The sequence below is a fragment of the Pediculus humanus genome, genomic scaffold (genome assembly GCF_000006295.1).
Source record: "Pediculus humanus corporis 1103172107592 genomic scaffold, whole genome shotgun sequence".
In the NCBI taxonomy this organism is placed as follows: Eukaryota; Metazoa; Arthropoda; class Insecta; order Psocodea; family Pediculidae; genus Pediculus; species Pediculus humanus.
Window position 1 is genome coordinate 191,718 of NW_002987206.1, and position 22,021 is coordinate 213,738.

The 22,021-nt window shown below is 24.5% G+C and overlaps 4 protein-coding genes across 4 annotated transcripts in view; 1 reads left to right on the forward strand and 3 right to left on the reverse strand.

The window, feature by feature from the left end:
* Nucleotides 1-2,827: 2,827 nt before the first annotated feature.
* On the reverse strand, nucleotides 2,828-4,559 carry Phum_PHUM230720 (uncharacterized protein; the record flags this gene model as incomplete). Its single annotated transcript, XM_002425949.1, has 5 exons — nucleotides 2,828-3,706; nucleotides 3,844-4,010; nucleotides 4,079-4,200; nucleotides 4,268-4,415; nucleotides 4,493-4,559. 5 exons carry the CDS (start codon nucleotides 4,557-4,559, stop codon nucleotides 2,828-2,830), a joined length of 1,383 nt encoding a protein of 460 aa, XP_002425994.1.
* Nucleotides 4,560-7,419: 2,860 nt separating this feature from the next.
* Phum_PHUM230730 (mitogen-activated protein kinase kinase kinase, putative) lies at nucleotides 7,420-10,769 on the reverse strand (the record flags this gene model as incomplete). Its single annotated transcript, XM_002425950.1, has 7 exons — nucleotides 7,420-7,862; nucleotides 7,964-8,083; nucleotides 8,224-8,443; nucleotides 8,513-8,688; nucleotides 8,813-8,961; nucleotides 9,057-9,237; nucleotides 9,782-10,769. 7 exons carry the CDS (start codon nucleotides 10,767-10,769, stop codon nucleotides 7,420-7,422), a joined length of 2,277 nt encoding a protein of 758 aa, XP_002425995.1.
* A 619-nt stretch (nucleotides 10,770-11,388) lies between these two features.
* On the forward strand, nucleotides 11,389-14,229 carry Phum_PHUM230740 (uncharacterized protein; the record flags this gene model as incomplete). Its single annotated transcript, XM_002425951.1, has 11 exons — nucleotides 11,389-11,407; nucleotides 11,950-12,231; nucleotides 12,326-12,460; nucleotides 12,667-12,786; nucleotides 12,855-12,973; nucleotides 13,052-13,196; nucleotides 13,274-13,426; nucleotides 13,553-13,683; nucleotides 13,728-13,827; nucleotides 13,921-14,130; nucleotides 14,213-14,229. 11 exons carry the CDS (start codon nucleotides 11,389-11,391, stop codon nucleotides 14,227-14,229), a joined length of 1,431 nt encoding a protein of 476 aa, XP_002425996.1.
* Nucleotides 14,230-15,521: 1,292 nt separating this feature from the next.
* Nucleotides 15,522-22,021, reverse strand: part of Phum_PHUM230750 (Ptx1 homeodomain protein, putative) — a gene marked incomplete at both ends in the record, with an annotated part of 7,014 nt that continues 514 nt past the window's right edge. Inside the window, 5 exons of the mRNA XM_002425952.1 lie at nucleotides 15,522-15,628; nucleotides 15,713-15,806; nucleotides 15,887-16,069; nucleotides 19,660-19,919; nucleotides 20,952-21,721. Coding sequence (XP_002425997.1) covers nucleotides 15,522-15,628; nucleotides 15,713-15,806; nucleotides 15,887-16,069; nucleotides 19,660-19,919; nucleotides 20,952-21,721 — 1,414 coding nt within the window. The remainder of the gene's footprint in view (nucleotides 15,629-15,712; nucleotides 15,807-15,886; nucleotides 16,070-19,659; nucleotides 19,920-20,951; nucleotides 21,722-22,021) is intronic.

Genomic DNA, 22,021 nt, shown 5'->3' on the forward strand with positions numbered 1-22,021 from the left:
AGTTATTAATGTTATAAATGCACTTAAATTAAAAACAATATTACAACATCCTTACTAATATTTGTATTCATAAAAGAATTTTTCATCACATCAATCAGTGAATCATACATTCGATATATTATTTAATAATGAAAAAACAATATTGAAATTTGTTATGCATTTCATTTTTTTTATAAAAAAATTGTTACGAAACTTTCTATTTAAATTATTTAAGTACAAAATATGTATGTAATAAAATAATCGAAATAAATTTTAATCTAACGTATAAAATATGTTGTAAATTATTTAAAAGAAACTAAATTATACATTTGTAAATCATTACAATATAATTACAAATAAATTAATGTTTCGAAACATTTATTTTAAACTAAAAAAAATCCGTTAAGAGTAGTCAACAAACCTGCTATTAAATCTATAAAAAATTTTTTCATTTACATTTTTTTTTATTATTATTATTTTCATCAGATTTTCAAATAATGAAAATAAATAATAAATTAAGAAAAAAAAAATTTTTTTTATCTTACTTCAGAGGCATTTTTGACGTAAGGCATGATAATAATTAAAGGCGAAAGGGATAATAATGCGGAAAATAAAAAATAAAAAAAAATCGCCATTAAAGATTTTAGAAAAGGGCCCCGAAAAAAACAGGATATTTTTCTATGAATATTACTCTAAATAAAATTGAATTTGTTCGATTGATTTTGATTTTAAAAATATATATATACACGTCTTTACATTAAATGTGTAAATATAAAGTTTTAAAATGAAATTTTAAAATAATGATTTCTGTAAAATTCTGTACCTATCAAATCAAATTATTAATATAAAATTAAAATAAAAAAAAACTTTGTACATTAAAGCTAAACTGAACAATTTGTTACATTCCTCTTCGTGTTTTTTTTTTTCTTAATTACAAAACAATATAAAGAAAATTTATTAATTATATTTTTAACTTATAAACCTTTTCAAAAAACAAAACCTTATTAGGTGTATTATACCTAAAACTTAATATAATGTTTATTTTATTGAAATTCAATTTGTTTTACATTAAAAAAAAAAATTTTAAATAATGGCTTATAATTTAAACCGTTTATGTTTTTATAACGTCATCAATTTAAAATAATATTAAAATATAAAATTATACATGTATAAAATATATAAAGCTCTATTGAACTATCAAATTTTATTAAAACAATATATAATAATAATGTTCCAAAAAAAAAAAAGAAGCAAAACATGGCATTAAAAATAATAAATAATATATAAATATATATTATTTGAATATGTCATTAAAAATGCTTTATTATAAACAAAAAAATAATAATTCATACGTAAAATAAGGCAAAATATTATATAATTTTTTTTTAATTTTTAAAATAATAATAAATAATAATAATAATAATGTTTTAAATACTAATTTTAATTGCAGTCTTGGCAAAAATCAATGATCACTTTTTTTTTTTTTTTTAAATTAAAATTAAAAAAAAAAGTCATGATTAATTCTTATATATATATATATATATATATATATATATATATATATATATATATATATATATATATATGACTGTTGCTTTTATTTTATTATATTAATTTTTTTTTTTTTTTAAATTTATTTACATATTTGAAATTTCGATTAAATTTATAAAAAACTTTTACAATAATTTTACCTGTAACAAAATAAAAATAAACAAAAAAAAAAAAAATGTATGATTTATTGTTATAATTATTATTTTTTTAAAATTATGACCGCCATTACAAATTATTAATTTAATAAAATAAATTATTCGAATGTTTAAGTACTTGATAAATATTATTATTATTATTAAAAACTAAATTATATAATATAATGTTACAAAACATAAAAAGTTTTTTTTTCCTTTTATTTGATTATATTGATATTTATATATCACTAAATAATTTCATTTTGATTACTATATATTTATATATATTTAATATTATTAAATAATATTTACACAAATAAGTGCAAAAGGTGCTTTTATTTGACGGGAATAAGCACTGACTAGATATTTTTTATTTGCTTAATTAATTGTCTACAATTTAAATTCCAAAATAAAAAAAAAAAACAATTTAAATTTTAACAGAAAAAAAAATAAAAATAATGAATATTGTTGAATTGGGTAGTTTTTAAGTAAATATATATTTATATGTCCTCGTACAGTAAATTAATCATTTAATCTAATACCTTTTTTTTTTAAATAACAATTCTATTAAAATTAATTAAATCCCTATGTTCACGTGCCCAATGATATTTATTAAATAAAAAATTTTTATTTTTTGTTTTTCCATCAGCCATTTCAGCAAAACGTAAAAAAAAAATCATGGCTGCTATAAATTTAAATGTCGTGATTTTGTGCAATAAAATCTACCGAGACTTTAATCATTTCTTTTTTTCAAATATAAAATTTTTTTTAAATTAATGATCATAAAAAATAATGATAATAAATAAGTAACAATTAAATTGAATTTAGTTTTTCATGAAAGAAAATAAATAACTAAATAAGTACATAATAAAATACTTAATTATAGAATAATACCGATTTACATAAACTTAATTAATGACTACGTAAGATTAAAAAATTTTTATATTTAACACAACAAGCTTTAATATATCATGGAAACATGATCGATTTTTATAATTATTGGCAATAAAATTATTAACTTTCTCAGTAGATTTTATTAAAAACTATGTTTTACGTGATTAGAAAACAAAAAACCATGTCAAACAGATTTTTTTTATATGTTTACTAAAGTGTTAAAATATCATGTTTGTTCCTTTTAAAAATAATTTAAAACCAAATATTTGCTACGACGTAAAATCTTTTTCCAATTCACCGGTGCTGGGTTTTCGAATTCTTCTCAATTGAATTCCTATTAGTGAATTTTCATTCGCTCCAGATTCCCGTATGACCTCTTCCCTTTGATGATTTGATTCGCACAAAAGTGCCGTGATAGGAGAAAAACGCACTCGAGATGTTGTGCCTTCTTTTGCCGAAGTGTAACTAGAATCATCACTGGTTAAAGAATCCGGAGGAGTGGGATTTGTAGGAGTTCCTGCTCCCGAACTACCAGAATTATTTGAATTATTTTTAATATTACTTCCTCGATTGCAACAATACTTTTTCATGCTAGATCTCAATATGGGATTCATGTCTAAAGTAACTGGCCTTTCCGCTTCGGAAGAATTTTGTCGACAAATTGAAAAAGGATCCTGTCGTTTGACCGAGGGTAGAAACTCAGAACCTCTTCCGTAATAATTTGTATTTGGTTGAGTTATTTCTAAATTAGAGTCTTCATTTTCAACTCTATAATTTAAATTCATTGAGCATGTGTTACACGTATTATTAGTTGGATTTCTTCCTTGATCGCAGTTCAAGAGTAATCTGGGAGGAGTCCTCGTTGAAATGCTCGCATTTCCGCTGTTCCCAGTTGGAACGTTTGATCCGGAATCATAATAAGAAGACCCGTCATAAATATATTCTTTTGGAGCACAATAGTTTTGCTGAAGCCTGTATTGCATCTCGTAGAAACTTCTTTGATCGATAATTTCTTTCCTAAATTTTTCACACCTTGGACTTTGTTGGTATCTCACCATCATATCATTGGAACCACTTTCGGATGACATACCGTGATGATAATCAAAATACGAACTTGCTTTTTCATGTGAATTATTCGAAGAATAAATCTAAAAAATTACTTTGAGCATTAAAATGTGGAAGAAAAAAAAACATTTACATATAAAAAAATTTGAATGGACATTTTTGTTTTTAAAAATATAAAAAGTCATACAAAATAATAATTAAAATAATTGGTCAATATTACCTCTGCTTCTGCATTGTTAATGCCTGAGGAATTTTTTCGAGGAGTATTTACAGAAAGAACGACAGCTTGGTTTGGATTGAAATATTGAGGAGGTTCATTCGTAAAATTAGAGTTAAGAGTCGGCCTTAAATGACGAGCAGGTCCGTGATAGGTATTGTGGGCATAACCTTTAATAAAATTAAATATTAAAAAAATAATCGTATCAATTATTAATGATTTCAAAGTATTAGTTTACCACTTGAACTTGAAAATTCATAATCCTGGCCGAAAACAGAACCTCGATTGGAGGCAGAAGTACATGGAGTAGGATCCGGTGAACGAATCCACCATTTTCTTTCCCAATATTCATCTTCAGATCTAAAAAAAAAAGGCGATTCGATATGATTTTCATAAAAAAAAAAAATTTTTTTTAAAATTAAATTACCTCTCCGGTCTCAGTCTAGGATGAACGGGTGAAATATTTGACAATCTCACATCATAACCAGTTGCTACCCCAGCCAAAATGGCAGCCATATTATAAAGTACTAATTCTACAACAGATAACTTTGGTTTAACTCTTGGATCTCCAACATCTAAAAAAAAACAAAAAAATCGTTTTATTTTTCTAAAAGAAATAAATATTTTTTTTTTTTTAGAATTATGTACATACTTGTTCCGTTATACAATGTAGGCATGGGTATACCAGCTTCATTATTAGCAAAAGTTGGCATAGGCATAAGCAATGGAAATTTGGATCCAGAATAATCGAGTGCCCAATCAGAATCACCAGTTGAAGAATAATCTGGAACAAAAGTAAAAAAAAGTTAAAAAAATGAAAAATTATAAATCCTTTTTTATCATTATACAAAAATAAAAAATTAAAATGGTTAAGGTTTTACCATTATAAAAAAAAAAAAAAACAAGAATACTCACCAAATGTAAAATAAATTAAATTAAATTAAAATTAAATTAATAAAAAAAAAATTAATTAATTAACAAAAAATTATTTTTTCACTCTCTTCACTCTTGTCATCTTACCTTATTATCTAAATAAAATTTATTTATGTAAAAAAAATAATTCATATTTATGTAAAAACGGATTGTTTTACATTAAAATTAAATTAATAACATAAAATCTAAAAGGGATACCTACCAAACAGTACAAACATTTTTTTTTTTGTAATACTAAAATTAATATTAAATAAATTAAAATACTGTTAATATTTTATTACCTTATTAAACTTATCATACATAAAAATTAAATAAAAAAAAATCCATGCTAAAAATTAAATTTCACACACACATAGAAAAAAAAAATAAATCAAATGAAAATTAATTAAAAACTAGCAAATATTAAAAAAAATATCATTCAATTAATTATTATTATTATTAGTAATTAAATGATTTTTTACATAAGTTTTTCTTTTCTTTTTTTCTATACCTTATCACAAAATAAAATATTCAAAAAAAAAAAAAAAAAAGTTAATTATTAAAATAATACTAATAATAATTATAGTATAGAGTTTGATCGTTTTAAATATTATTTATTAAAATGAAAGATATTAATAAAAATTATCATGCATTTAATTAATTAAATTTAACTTATGTATTAGAGTTTTTTTTAATAAATTTATCTCGTATTAATTTAAATACTGAAAAATAATAATAATAATAATAATATTTATGATGTTTTATATACTCAAAAGCTTTTTTTAAATTATTTAAATATTATCATTATCAGATAAGTATTTTTTCTGATTTGAAAGTATTAATAAAAAAAAAATGATAACATTTTGTACAATGATAATAATAATACTATAAATTTTTTAAATAAATACTTTCTAAAAAAAAAAATTAATTTAGTTTAATTAATAATAAAACAATACGATTTTTTTTTTTTAAAAATAATTTTGAAGTACAATTTTTAATAAAATTTAAAGTACGTAATTAATTTAATAATAATTAATCTATGTAGAAATTTGTTTATATTCGTTACTTTATGTTATATAAAAAAAATGTGTTAGTTTGTTATTCCAAAATATTATTATTTTCAAATTATGATTTTATAATAATAATAATAATAATAATTTAATGAAATTTTAATTTGTTAAATTCATTTTTTTAATGTTGGAGTAAAATTAAAATAAAAATCCAAAAAAAAAAAAAAAAAATTTTCACGGATAATAAAAAAAAAAAAAGAAAACATAATTTTACATAATTAAAATTTAAAAAAAAAAATTCATTTTACTGTATAATAATAATATATGATGATAATAATGATAAATAAATCATTTCCAATACCCCCCCCCCAAAAAAAAAAAAACAAAATTTTAATCAAAATAATAAATAAATAACAAAATCCAATCCCTTGTTTAATAAAATCAATTAAATTAATGTAAAATTATTAAAATTTAAAATATATAATAAACATTTTATTTAAACAATTATTTTTTTTCTTTTTTTGGTCCCCCGAAAATATAACCGAAATAAATATGTACTGAGTTAAATTTAATAAATTTTAAAAAGGTTCAAAAGTCAAATAATAACCTTAACCCTATAAAATAAAATAACTCATATTGACTACCTACAACTACCTACAGCATGCATTACTCAATATCAACACCAAATCAAAAAGTGTTCAAAAAAAAAAAAAAATCAGTGATAACAGGGTAAATCCTTTTAATATTATTTTTTAAGAGTAAAAAAAAAAAAAAATACAAAAAATTATACAATAGAGAATGTATATATGATGGTTCATTTCAAAAAAAAAAAAAAAATTAAATTAAATTTATTCGATAATAATAATAATAATAAAAAGCAATACTCCGCCAAGAAAAAATTCAAAAAAAAAAAAAATTTGAAAAAGCAAGCTAAACTACTTGATCGACAGGAAAATTCTTTTGATAATTTCACATAATATAAATTTGCATTGCAACTTACAAAACGATCGAAGATTTTCCTCCGAAATTCCTGTTTGCGTATAAAATCAAAAAAAAAGAAAAAACTTATTATTTGAAATTAAAGCAATTATTAATAGAAAATAAAAAAATAAATAAATAATAACCGCCACTGCCTAAACAATTTGTTAAATAAAATTATTCATTTTTACCGATGTTAATAATAATAATAATAATAGATTAATATTTAAAGCTTCCAAAACCTTAATTTCATTACAAAATAATTATTTTAACGATAATAAAAATAAATATATATATTATTGGTTAATATTTTTTAAAATGTAATCAATTAATAAAAGAATTATAATGATAATGATAATTTTTCCCTTAAATAATTATATAAATTTGTTTTATCGCCTAAGCATTAATATTATTATTAAATTATCAAAAATTGAAAAAAAAAAAAAAATATGAAGTCGATTTATTTCTATAGTTTTCTATAATAAAATATAATAGTAAGTATTTAATTGTATCGCGCGTATATGGAATAATAATAATTAAAAATAATATTTCAATTCCTTTGATTAAATTGAATATAATTATTATTATTATTCAGTGGCAATTATCAGTTATTGGTAAAAGGCGTATATTAACACTTTATCCTAAAATATTGTCGTATAATGGGAGTAAAATCTCGTCTCTATTTATTAGTATCAACGTTTTTTTTTCCGTGGGGCAAGTTTTTAACTATGTAAAAATCGTCTTCGTTCCCGTATTTCCACATCGTTCCACGGCTTCGCACGAAACCAGCGCAACCTACATCATCTTCTTGTTCTCCTGATTTTTTTCTCTCGTTTGTCTTCATTAATTTTTCGTCTTCGCATTTGTTAGTCCCCTCCCATAAATTAATGTATTCTTCCCTGCACCGGACATCGTCGAACGATGCTTTTCTGATAGAATAATTCCTACCTATTTCATGAAGGGAATAATTAGCACCCATCCTCGAATTCTTCTCCAGGTTCGGAGCTGATTTACTCCACTGTTTATGGGAATCCGGAGCCACTCGTGCAATTATTTGTCCGCGCTCCCGTTGATGACAAGTTGATGGACCCCAGGTTTTACCTTTCACACCATCACTAGAAACTAAAAGTTTAAAAATTTGATTTGTTTTGAGTAAAAATTGACACATTTACACGTGCAATAATAATAATAATAATAATAATAATAATAAGATTCAAACTTACGTGCAATGGCTCGAAGGCGAGTTATACTAGGAGATCCAGGTGGGGAATTAGGACTCGATGCGTTTCTTTGTTTTAAATCTGATGCTCCCGTATGTTGAACTGTCAATGTATGCCGAAAATCTGCATTTAATAAAAAAAAATGAAATAAATAAATTGCTTTTTAAAAAAAATTCACCTCAATTTCAAATAAAAACTGACTTCTGAGAATAAAAAAAAAAAAAAACATTTTAAAAAAATGCTAATAACAATAAATATCAAACCTTTAGGAAAACTTATATTTGGTTTTTGTGCATCTTTCTTTGTTAATTTTAATCTACTTCTTTTAAAATGTCCTTTTCTTTTTTTAGGTGTGGGAGTTTGTTGGAAAAAAACCATAATTTCCCTTTCAATTAAATCTAATTCCCGTTCGTACAAGTCTCGTTCTCTTTGCTTTAACGTTTCTTGTTGCTTGGTGAGTTCTTCTTCTCTCGATCGCAATTCCTATTCGAAAATTTTATAATTAATTACTTTTAAGGTAAAGTTTAAAAACTCAAGAATATATTTTTTTACCTTTTCTTTCATTCGTAAATCATGTAAAACTTCTTCAATTTCAACTTTCCAATTATCCTGTAAAGTGTGAAATGATTCGTGGGGAGTTTGCGTAAACTCTGACCTTTGTATTCTATCCAAAGATAGCAGAATATCTTCAAATGAAGGACGATCGTGTGGTTCGGATTCCCAACAGGCTAATAAAAAAAAAGGGAATAAAATTTTAAACGACTCGTAAAAGACCAATAAAATATTAAATAATAAATTTAGAAACAAAATTGTAAGGAACTAAAATGAAAATTTTTTTTTTTTTAAAGTAACCTTTCATTAAATCTCTCCAAGGCTCTGGACACGTCGTAGGAATCGGTAGAGTAAGTTTGTTCATGGCCACACCATAAGCTACAGCTAAAATATCAATGCCTTTGTAAGGAGTTTCACCCGTTAAAAGTTCCCAAAGAAGAACTCCATAGCTAAAAAAAAATTTTGTATCAAAATATTAGCAACGAAAAATGAATTTTGAATAAAAGTTTCATTTAAATCGATAAATTATTTAAAACTTTTTAACCTCCAAACATCGCTGGCTTTAGAAAACGTTGATGATTTGATTACTTCTGGAGCCATCCAAGCATAGGTTCCAGCGGCAGACATTCTAGTAGTTCTATATACTTCTCTTGCTAGTCCAAAGTCCGTTATTTTAAGTGTTTTCAATAGAAGATCATCGTTGTTGATAGGTTCAGCCAAAAGAACTGTAACAAAAAAAAAAAAAAATATTAGGTACTGTTGATCAAAAATAAATGCATTAAAATTTTCAAAAATCTATAAAAGTTTAAATTTTAAGTACATGTCACAGTTTTATTAAATCAGATTTAAGTGAAAATAATTTTTAAAAATTCTTTAAAAAAAAGAAGAGTGAGAGAGACATATAATGAAATCTTATGAAATATGAAAAAAACATTTTTAAAATATATAAGAGAACTGCTTTTCTAATTTTATAAAGAATAAAATCTAAAACTTTCAAATATTTAAAAGTATTAAAGTTTAAAATTTTTCAAAATGCATTTTAAAAAAATTTAAAAATAAACAGATTTTTCATTTCAATGTATATTTTTTAAAATTGAAAGAGAATTAGAAAAATTAAATTTAAAAAATTTATGAAGCAAACTTTTCATTTTAAAAATACTATCACTCAATCGATATTTTTATTATAAATACTTTAAATTTATAAATTATAACATTATATACTATGCATTAGATTAAAAAAAAAAAAGAAAGAAAAAAATTAACAATTACCATTTGAACTTTTTAAATCCCTGTGAATCAATGGCACTTTTGCTTGATCATGCAAATAATGCATTCCCCTAGCAATTTGAATTGCCCAAAATACTAACACATCAGGTCTTATTTTTCTTCCACTGAGTACTCTATTTAAACTACCACCTTTAGCATATTCCATTACTAAACACAAATTGGGAATTTCTAAGCAAACTCCCTTTAAAGACACTATATTTTCATGCTTTAACAACCAAAACAACTTAGCTTCTTGTCTAACATTTTCTAAAGTTACATTTATATCTTCATCTGATTCTTGTCTTGCTGCTTTCACTGCAACTTCCTCATTATGCCATATTCCCCTATAAACCTTTCCAAATCCGCCTACACCTATTACTTCAGCTAGTTCTAGCTCTGAAAAACTAATTTCAGTTGGTTGAATGTCATTAATGACAGATGTCAATTCTTCGTTTTCATCAGCTACGAAATTAGCTGGAAAAATTCCAACTTTATCACCTATTTTTCCTGTCCACCATCCCTCATCTCCTGATACTTTAACATCTTTAGTTAATACTTCAACTCTTTCACCTCTTTTCAAACTTAGTTCATCTTCTCCTTGTGCCTTATAATCGAATAATGCAGTTAAAAGGGTTTCACTTTTCTTGGAATGTGATGTGGAATGCTTTCCAAACTGCTTTTGCAGAGAAGAATGTGAGTTACTTTTAATTGAAGTTGAATTATGCCACTGATTAACATTACTTTGTAGATAAGTAGGTTCCGGATTATAATCATTTTGTTTATTAGAAAAAATACTGCTAATTTGATCATGCTTTCTGACTGGGGAATTTTGATTTGAAGTTTGTTGAGCGGTACTAGTCGTATTCGGAGCCGGTGAGGAAGCTCTGGAAGATCCTTCGCAATTCACATTACTTTGAGAAAGGCCATTGGAAAGGCCTAACCCATACATGCAGTTCCCAGAGGATTCCATAGGGTTCAATAAGGGAGGCATTCGTTGTCAAGCAGGAGAATCAATTTTTCCCCCGCATTGGTCATAAAAATTACCGATTCTAATACCCACTTACTGAAAAGTTTTTTTAAACCAGCATTAGTTTTTAAATAATTATGGCACAACAATGTACTGACAGAGTTAGAATATGAAAATTCATTCGCAGGAGAAATCGACACACTTTTCATTTCTTAAAAAGTCTACAAAAAAAACACGATTAAAATACTGACATTCTACTTAAACTGATAAATAAAAACTGATTTAAAAAATTTTTTAAACATGTTGCACTAAGATGACACTTAATACAATTAATATATATATAAATAAATAAATAAAACGTCCTGACGCGAACCCGCACTTCCATCAGTCATCCGCCATATTTTGACCTGCCCTTTGTCAATTATGGCGTTAAAATAAATTTTTAATCTTTTTGAAAAAAATACCATGAAAACTTTCTCTCATCAGTTTATTTTTTAGATTACATAAATAAATAATATTAAAATTAAAAACTGCGACAAAAAAATATTTTTGCCAGGATAACAAAATAATGGAAAATTATTATTTTTTTACATTTTTGTTCAAAAAAAGGCCCTAAAAAAAGGTGATTAGTTTATTTGTAAACATGGCTACGGGATTTACAAGTAAGTAAAAAAAATATTAATTTTAAATTAAATTAAATTTAATTCAATTTAATTTCACAAATTATATTTGTATCACTTCAAATTTTAAAAAAAAAATTTTTTAAATGTGCATGAAATATTTAAATGAATAAACATATCATTAGAAATTAAAATATGAATTTGTTAAGAAATTGTAGTGTCTTCAATTTGGTTTAAACTTTTACTTTACTCTAAAATCATAAACTATACAATTCTAAAATAAAATACATATTTTTTAATTATGTAATTGTACATATCGTTTTATTTTTATTTTTTCCTTACCCTATTACAATTCTGATGACAAATGCTTATAAAAAGTTTTGGTTCTATTGAATAGTATAAATTGTTTAAAACTGTATGTTATTATTTTTTGTTTAAAAAAATTGGAACTTTTTCCTTTGAAAACAACATAAAATTAAACACTTAATGATTTTATGTAGAGTTCTCATTTTTTTAAATTAAATTTATCAAAAGTAATTTTAGGTTGCAGATTAAACTTATGCATTAATATAAATTAATTTTAGGAGAATGGATAAAATTTTTTACTGGATGTGGAATTCCGGAAGATATTGCCAAAATGTATGCATTGATATTTTATGAAAATAGAATACAAAAGAATATGCTTCTGGATTTAAATAAAGAATACCTAAAAGACATGGGTATTACAGTGATGGGAGACATAATAGCAATTCTTAAAAATGCAAAATTAGTTCATAAAAAATTTGTAGAAGAAAAAATTCTATCAGATAGTGTCGATTCTTCTGTAAATAAGGTTGAAGTATTAAATTCTGAGTCAAAAAATACTTGTAAGTAATTGTATAAACATGTATGTATTACATTTAGTTTTAAGTAGTTACAAAACTATGTTATACTGAAAAAGTAATAATTAACTGTTAGCAGCCAAAAGAATATTAAATCGTTATACCAGAAAATATAATTCTTCAGGGATTGAGTCACTGAAACAAGTCAAAGTTGTGGTTCCTAACAATCAAAACAATAAAGTAAAATTATCAAAAGCAAAACCTGAAAATCAAGGTAAGCATAATTTTATACTGCTTTAGTTACATTAACTCATTGATTTCTTTTTTTTTTTATAAATGAATTTAAAAGTCAAAGAGTAATTTGTATTACATTTCATTATGAATTACATTTTGTTAATTTTATTATACCTTTTAATCATTATGAGATAAACCTACATTAAAAATTAATATTTTTTTGTAAATGTAAAATAGGTATTACAGGACCTACTGAGAAACCTGAAGTTTCAGGCGCAAAAATAAAAAAATTAAGTTTGGAAAATGATAATTTTAAAGTTAATTCATCTGAATCAATTGAAAAAACAACACAAACACTAGAACAAGGTATTTGCTTTAAAATAATTAACTATATTTTTTATAAGCTGGTAAATATAATTTAGTTTTTATTTTAGCAAAAAGAAAAGAAGCCAAAACAGTTTTCGATAGACTTGGTGAAAGTTCAGTCAGCAGTACAACATCAGAAGTATCTGGAAATTCAGTTACAAGTTATAGTAGTACAATTCGAGAAAAGGTAAAGTTTTAAAATATATTTATAAGTAAAAAGGATAAATCAATCAAACCTTTTAATTGTTTTTCTTTTTTTTTTTAGAACTTATCAGTTTTTTCAAGATTAGGAGAAAAAACAGCATTTGTTAGCTCTTCATCTGAAGAAATTATTGAAAAAAATGGTGAACAACTGCCTTATGCAGGAATATTAAAAAGTGGAAGTGGAAATAAAAAAAATTTTATTACATGTGAGTTTTTTGTAGTGAATGAATTAAGAATTTTCTTTTATTAAAATTTAATTAACTTTGTTTTTAATTGGGATTAGCAACAATGAGAGCAGATAATGAGCAAAAAATATCTAGTATAAGCAAAACAGAATTGAAAAAAAATATATCTGTAAAGGATCGTTTAGGTTTGGGAGGGCCAGAGAATAAAAGTTCAAAGTCACCATTGTCTACAGGAAAACTGTTTCAAACGAGTAATTATTTTTACATATTGCATGCAATTAAACATTGTGAGAGTAAATTAAATTGAAATTAATTTTTTTTTTTTTTTTTTTAAGAAGAAATCAATTCAAAAAATAGTAATAATAATAAATTACCAGAAACATTAAATGCGACAATATTGGAAAAAAAAAATATAAAGAGGATAAATATTAGTAATAATAATACATCGAGTGGGCAAAATGTGAGCAAAATGACATCTGAAAAAAAAACTCTTGTTACAACTTCTAAGGTAATATACCTGTTCAAATCATTTCATTTGAAATCTTTTATAAGACTCCATTAAAACAATTTTATTTGAATATGTTTCAGTATAAAAATTTACTTACGGGATTTAAATCAAGTAAAACAACATTGGATGTAAAACCTAGCTCAGGTACTCATTGCAAATTCAAAATTTATTATATGTTTTTTTATGTTAATGGTCGATGTATTTACAAAAAAAATTTTTATTGTTTTTGTTTAATAGATGGAAACAATTTAAAAAAAGTTAGGTTTGGATCTGCCACACTAAGATTAATACCATCAAATACTTCACTTGAACCGAAACAAAATAACATTTATCCAAAATTAACAATGATTATAAACAATAAAAAAAAATTAGGTTCAAATATGCCTGTCCTAACAAATTATAAATCAAACGTTTTTGATGACAATAAAATTTCTTCAATGTTTAAAAGTGACAATCAAATACAAAATCGATTGCTGAAGAGGAAAAACAGCGAAACGATTAAATCATCCCCTACAAAAAAATTTTGCAGTGTTCACGACAGATTAGGATAAAATAATTAATTATAATATTTAATGTAAAATAATTTTACTAAAAACTATGATAACTGTATTTTTTAATTAAATAAATGTTAAATAATGATAGAATTATAATAAAATGCACAATCTCATTAACAGATAATTTCTTTTTTTTATTTGTAAAAAAAATTTAAACTAACTCATTTAAAAAAAAAAAAAAAAAAATTAAAATTAATTTTAAAAAATAATATTTATTGTTAATGAATTCCTGTAGCTCAAAAAATTGTAATGCTAACAAAAAAATATAAAAATTTCAATACAATTTATATTTTGTCTACATTTTCTCATAGAATTCTAGATACTTCCATCATATTCCTTATTTTAATTGAAAAAAATATTTAAAAACTATCACATGTTGCAACAAAGGGATCTTAATAGGGATAATTCCAACTGAGTTATTTAAATTTTTTTTTTGTAAAGAAAGAAGTCACATTTAAATGTTTTTATGATTTTTAATGTTAAAATAAATAATTTAAATTTCTTACCTTGTTATTAACGGAGAAAAATTTAAGGTATCATTATTATTATCGATTCGATTCCTGGAATAAAAAAAAAAAATAATTATTAAATCGCATGAAAAAAATTTATTTGGCTTAAATCAATCCATTTTACAGTTTACATCATCTAAATTTTTTCATTTTTTAAAATATAAGATTTAATCAAATTTATTTCTCAAAAAAATTTTTTTGTCAACACACCAAAAAAAAAAATTACTTTTGAATCATTTACACTTGAATTTTAAAAAATAAATAAATAAATAATTGTCATTTTACATTATTTACCGTTAATAATAATAATAAATAAATTAAATGATTTTTTTTATATGTAATTACAATAAAAACACAACACACACAATTTATTTCACACTCTGTACAATTTTTTTTTTTGTTTATAACAATTTTTTTTTGTTATAAAAAAATTTTTTAGTTTTATTTTACTTATGTATATATAATATAATATTTGATTTCATCACAAATGTCTCATTGACAAATTATTAAAAAAAAAAAAATAACAACAAATAAAATAAAATAATTTTTATGTCATAAATAAATTAAATTTAAAATAAAAAAATTTGAAGACAAAATAAAAACTGGTTTCACTATGTCAATTATTATCATTATTATTAATTAATTTTTCATTGATATTAAAAATAATAATAATAATTTTCTATATAAAAAAAAATTAAAATTTACAATAATGTTAAATGAATTTAAATTGTGAAAAATTAATTTTCAAATTTTATTTTGATTATTTCTGTTATGATTATGTTTGATATTGAAGCATGGGAGCTGCTAAATTTGGATGATGACTCGAATTCATTCTGAGAGCAGACAGACTTTTATTGTACCATTCATCCTCCGGATTCATACCTAAAATAAAATTCTCTTTTACTAGAAAGTTCTTTTAATAACATCGAAGATAGGCGTTTTTTTTTAAATAGATGAATAACCTACTCATTCCTTCCTGTCTCATACCCGCCGACATATTGGTTGGCCCGTGAGTCATTGAAAACGGTTGTGCCATACCCGGATAAGAACTACCAGCCATCTTTAAAAAAAAAATGAAAGAAAAAGATTTGAGTTTATTTATTTCACAAGGAGAGTTTAAAAGGTTACAGGAATATTTACCTGTGGATACCGATTAATGGAATTAATTGAATTATGATGATGATAAGGTTGATAACCTCTATTTCCTGTTGGATATATATTTCTCATCATTGTTCCGTTACACGTAGGTAAAACAGGAGTCAAAGCTTTTTGTAATTGTTTTTCTTGTTTTCTGTATTTTGCTCTTCTATTTTGAAACCAAACCTGATTAATTATATTTATATATTATTATTATTATCAAATTTTAAAAAAATGAAAATAATATTGATGATTTATCATGATATTATCGTTGCAAAAAGGAAAAAAAACGAGAAGTAACGGATGCATAAATAATAAAAAAAAGGGCAAGAGTAAACAAAAACGACAAAGAAAATATAAAAATGAGGGCGGGAAAGCAGAAGACCGCCTGCGTGACGTACTCCTCCCACGCCTTTTTTTAATCCCCTCCTGCTACCACTTTTTTTTTTACCTTTCCTGACCGTCTAACTTTATTGACCTTTGTCAAAAACAAGATGGTTGCATTCGTTTATCATTTTTTTTTCCTTTTTTTTTCATCTCTCGATAATACATACATGCACATTCGATATTATTATTATTATTATTTAATGTCTTTATGTCATATTCATATAAAAAATAATAATTATATTTAAAAATATAAAGAAAATTAACCGTCAAAAATTAATCTCCATTATTATTATTAAATATATATAATTTTAAGGCTAATCGCGGTTGATTGTTTATTAAATTAATATTAAAAATTTGTTTTATTTACAGATCTTAAAATTTATTTAATTTTGTTATTAATAATGATCGAAATAAAATAAAAAATTAATTTAATTTTACAAAAAAAAATTTTTTTTTTTTTAGTAACAAATTCAAATGATTTCTAAATTGTACGCCTCATTTTAAATTATTATTTTTAAAAACTTGGTATGAACTTAATAAAAAAAAACTTTTAATGTTTTAAACAAAGAAAAAAAATTCAAAGTAAAGCTCAAAAAAAAAAAAAAAATTTTTTAAAAGAAAATTAATTTTTCCAAGGAATATAAAGGCGTGTGTACAAGATAAAAAGATTCTCAACAAAATATTTTTGAACGATTCAGTAATATCCGATAGAAGGCAAAAAAGAAGAGAAGACAAAATTAGATTTACTAATGAAAGCTCTGAAATAATGGAGAAACTGAAATCTTAGGAAAAAAAAAAAAAAGGAAAGATAGGAGGAAAATGAAAGAGGGATAAAATTTTAGGGTTGTTCAAATAGTTAAGAGAAGAAGAAAACGAAGAAGAAGAAGAAGAAGAAAAATTTCAACTTTTTTTTTTTCAATTCGTTCAGTAAAAAAAAAAAAACATTGAACTAATTTTTACATTTAATGTATGTTCAATAATAATAAATATCTCAAATTTCAAAAAGTAGGTTTTTAAAAAAAACTCGATATTTATTTTCAGGTATTTAGAAAATGATGAAAAATCTTAAATTTCATCTCAAAATTACTAACAATTAATAATAAAAACAGCAAAAATGTATGAGAGTAATTAAAACATAAGAGAGAGAGAGAGAGAGAGAGAGAGAGAATAGAGCAAATTTTTACTTATTTAAAAAAAAAAAAAAATAGTTTCCAAATATTTTCCATGAAAAAAAAAAAGAAAAAAAAAATTTTCCCTTCTATAAAATAATAAAAATGTATTTAAAATTGAATTAGTCCACTCATTAGGAACCCCCGGTTGGAAATCATTGAGAGGGGCTTCGACCCTCTCGGTGGGGCCTCTTTCTACGCGCAACTGTCACTTTTACTTTGATTTTTTTTTTTTTTTTTTTTCACATTTTTAGATTCATTACAATTCTATTTACACATGTAACATTCAAAACAAGAGAGACAATAAATACACGTGTATTATTAAATGACGTACAAAAAATAATGACGTCACTAAATAATTATAGTAGTGATGATGTAAAGGTTGCAAAAGGTATACATACATAAGATATAAAAGGCATTTAAGGTCTTGATCATTAAATGAACTATGTGATTTTTATAAATGTAACAATAAAAGAGTTAAATATACATATTCTTTGAAAAGATAATAATAATAATAATGAAATGTAAACAGGAATAATTATAAACCCTCAAAAGGATAAACGAACAAATTAACTAAATTACTAAAGACTCAAAATTATCAAAAAATAATTTTCAAAGTTTGACAATTCGAAAAGTGACAAAATTGCCAATCAAAATCGGAAACCATGGTCTCATGCTCAATTTCCGGTTGTTTGGCAATACGTGAATATTTAGAAAAGGTACATTAAAATTTGTACATAACTTCGTTGGCATGCCTGTCGTGAGTATGAGCAAAAGGTTTGATTAAAAACAGGTTGGTTCGTGACAGGAAGTTAACAACCAAAATAAAACCGGATATGATCACAAGAAGAAATGATGTGATAGAAGTATCGGTACCGACGGATGAAAATATCACAACGGAAAAGAATTTGAAAAACAGGAATTTTTAAATTGAAATTGCCAGGATGTTGTAGGGAATAAAAAACGGAAATGATTCCAGTCGTACTGGAAGGAGGAAAATGGAAGCCATTATTACAATCAGATTTTTAAAAATTTAAAAGGAAAAATCTTTAAATGAAAAATATGAAATTCGTTCTATTTTCCGGACACATTCTTAATTTTTTTTTTATAATAATATATTTAAACGATAATCATAATAAAAATTTGGAAAAGTTGAAATTTAAAGGTTTTCGAGAAAATTTTTTTTTTTTTTTTCCAGGTCCGAAACATTTATTAATAATAATAAACAACGATATGAATTATAACGAGAAAAATGACAAAAATCGAATGTTTATAAAAAAAAATTAAAATAAAATTTTCTATTTTATTATTATTATTATTAAATCCGCCATGACGTTTTTTTCTTTTTTTTTTTTTTCAATTTTTCATCCCCAAACCGTTTCCTTTTTTCTCTTTTTCCCCTTTCCCTTCCATCCCTTAAACAGTTTCTAAACGAAAGCCACGCCCTTTTCAAATGAAAAAAAAAGTAATAATAATAATAATAATAATAAAACGGAAAAACAAAAATAATAATAATAATAATAATATATTTCTCTTTAGAAAAAAAAAAAAAATTAATAGAAAAAAATATTTTTTTTTTTCAAGTAATTTCAAAAATCGAAATATGAACAAACACACGCACACCAACACCATTTTGTACGCATTTATGCACATGACGCAAACGCACTCGTTTACATATATATTAAATATGCCTTTAAATGAAAAAAAAATAATAATAATAATTTTCATAATGATAATAATGGCCGATAATGATTTTATTCCAACATTTGTTCCTTAGAAATTAAATTAAAATCTAAAATGGTCCAGAGGGAGGATGCTGAGGAATCAAAGATGATGACAATAATAATTATTATAATACGGATCCATATCATAATTAAAAATTTATTAATTAATATTTTAATTTGATTCCTGATTCTTTTTTTTTCTTAAGGAATTGCGTCTTCTGCTCTTATTATCTAACATTTGTCCTATGTTTTGATTTTGAGGTAAATTTGAGGGTGGAAATCAATAATGGTTAAATGATTTTAAAATTATTATTATTATATATGGTATCGATTAAGTTTTGAAATGTCTACCACAATAATAGAGTTAAATAATAATAATAATTTGGTTATTTAATTAAATTTAAACTGTATCTCTTTTAGTTATGGTTCATTTTGTGTTTAAATCATTAGTTTAAAAAAAAAAAAAATGAATAATGAAATGTCAAATAAAACTTACTTGAATTCTTGCTTCGTTCAATTTTGTCGTCCTTGCTAATTCCTCTCTGCAGTATATATCGGGATAATGAGATTTGGCAAATGCAGCCTCCAATTCGGCCAGCTGTTCTTGAGTAAATGTCGTCCTGTGCCTTCTTCTGGCAGGGGTGGGACACGATGCAGTCGTAGGTGTGTGTCCGGCGTGAATTGCTGTCGTAACCGGAGACGATGACACTGTCAACCCTGGTTCCGGTTTTAGTTTTTTAAATGCTCCTTCGTTACCTAAAGGAGGAAAATCAAAACAATACATAAAGAAAATTGTTTTTATTAAAAACTTTATAACGAGGCGATTATTGAGACACTTAATCACGCTTTTTAATGATTCCCGCAAATAAAGAGCCCTTCGAGACACGTCAATTTGTGATAATCCGAAAAGCATACATTTTCATAAGAGACGTCAACAATAAATAGTTAATAATGCGGAATGTTTTGATCAGGGGTTGGTGGCTAAACAAATTGGTAAGGGTTGTAAAAAGATGAACCCCGGACATCTGTCGTTTCAGGTTATTACAACAACAACAACAACAAAAAGAAACAAACAAATTTTATTGCCAAAATTTATTTAAAAAAAAAAAAAAAATTTTTTTCACCCCGTATTATTATTCCATAATCAATAACATATCAATTACTTTATTGATCTTGATAATAATATTTATATTATGATAGTATATTTTTTTTATATTGAGAAACTAAAGAGAGAAATACTCAAAAAAAGGGGCAAAATAAAAAAAAATGTTTTAGGTAACTTTTTTTTTTTTTATAAACAAATTTTTTCCCTGAGAAAAATTAATTATTTTTTGTTTTAAAAATTTAAAAAAAAAAATTATTATTATTATTATTATTATTATTATTATTATTATTATTATTAAAAACCTTTTAAAAAGGGAAAAGGTTTTTAGTTTTTTAATGGTTATAAAATCCAAAATGGAAACATAATTTAAAATTCTTTTTATGTTTTTTTAAGTATTATAAAACTTTTTTTTTTTTTAAGACCAAAGTTTTTTTTTTCTTTTACCCCGGAAAATATATTTTTTTAAAAAGAGTTTTCAAAATATTAATGATAAATACTTGTTCAGCCCCCCCTCCCCCGTAACATCCGAATCGTTTTTTTTTTTTTTTTTTAAAGGGGAAATAATAAAATTAAATATGATTTTGCGCTAAATTGTCGTGTCATTAACCGTATATATTATATGGTTAGCAAAACGTCAGGTTTTTTCGGTTAAGTAAATTATTTTTTTATAAAATATGACTTACTACTGTGATCCCCAAGATTACGACCTATAGAGCCAACATTTGGCGGCGTGTGTGTCGGAGTATGGTGATGCCCTTGATTTTCACCACCGGATGAACCGATGGATCCGGATGTTGGCAAGGCCCCATAAAGTGCTGAAAAATCCTCGCTCGCCGATGAGCCCGTAGAACATTTTCCGCTTCGATGCAACGGTTTTATATCTAATGACAAACTTCTTTCGTGGTGGGACGCATGGTGGTGAGGCACATCGTCAACAAGTCCGGCCACCCCCAATAATCCACCTACTAAATTGGGTCGCAATTCGTCCATAAGTTTTTGCGTGTGGCTAGTGTTGCCGTGAGCCAAAACCGAGGAATTGTGACCCAAGACCCCCGTGTTACCTCCTAATACGCTCGTGGAATTACCGACGCTCAATACGGAAGAACCGTGACTAAGTCCGTTACCCAAAACGCCACTATTGTGCCCCAATATACCAGGAGTGTGACCGAGAACTCCGGAACCGGAGCAATTAGACGCAAAATTTAATTGTCTTGAAAAAATGGCCGGAAATATGTTGAATTGTTGATGATGATGATGGTGATGATGATTCGAAGATATCGGACTTTGAGGATTAGAATTTGACGAAAGGGAATTTGATTCAATTGGCGTAGGAGTAAGTGCCTCACCTTGGGGCCCAGAGCTTGTTTGCGGAGGGTTTGAATTACCCCCGCTTGCTCCAATGCCCCCTAAACAATTTCTTTCTTTGAAATCCACAATCAGGCCGAATATTTTCCTGGGTTTCCGTTAATATTTACACAAAACATTATTTATTTTATATTAAAAAATTTTTTTTAAAAATCAAATTATCTTTTAAGTCATAAAAAAAAAAAAATTTTTTTTTAAGTTATTATTTTTTTAAAAAGAACAAAAATCAATAAATCAATAATTTTTTTATTTTTTTTCACGACATGCCCGACACTTTTTGTTCAACATAAACAAAAAAAAAAGAAATTAATAAATTATAACTTTCTACCGAAATAAAATAAATAATTAACGGATTTTTTATTATAATTAATAATGTTCGAACAAGTTT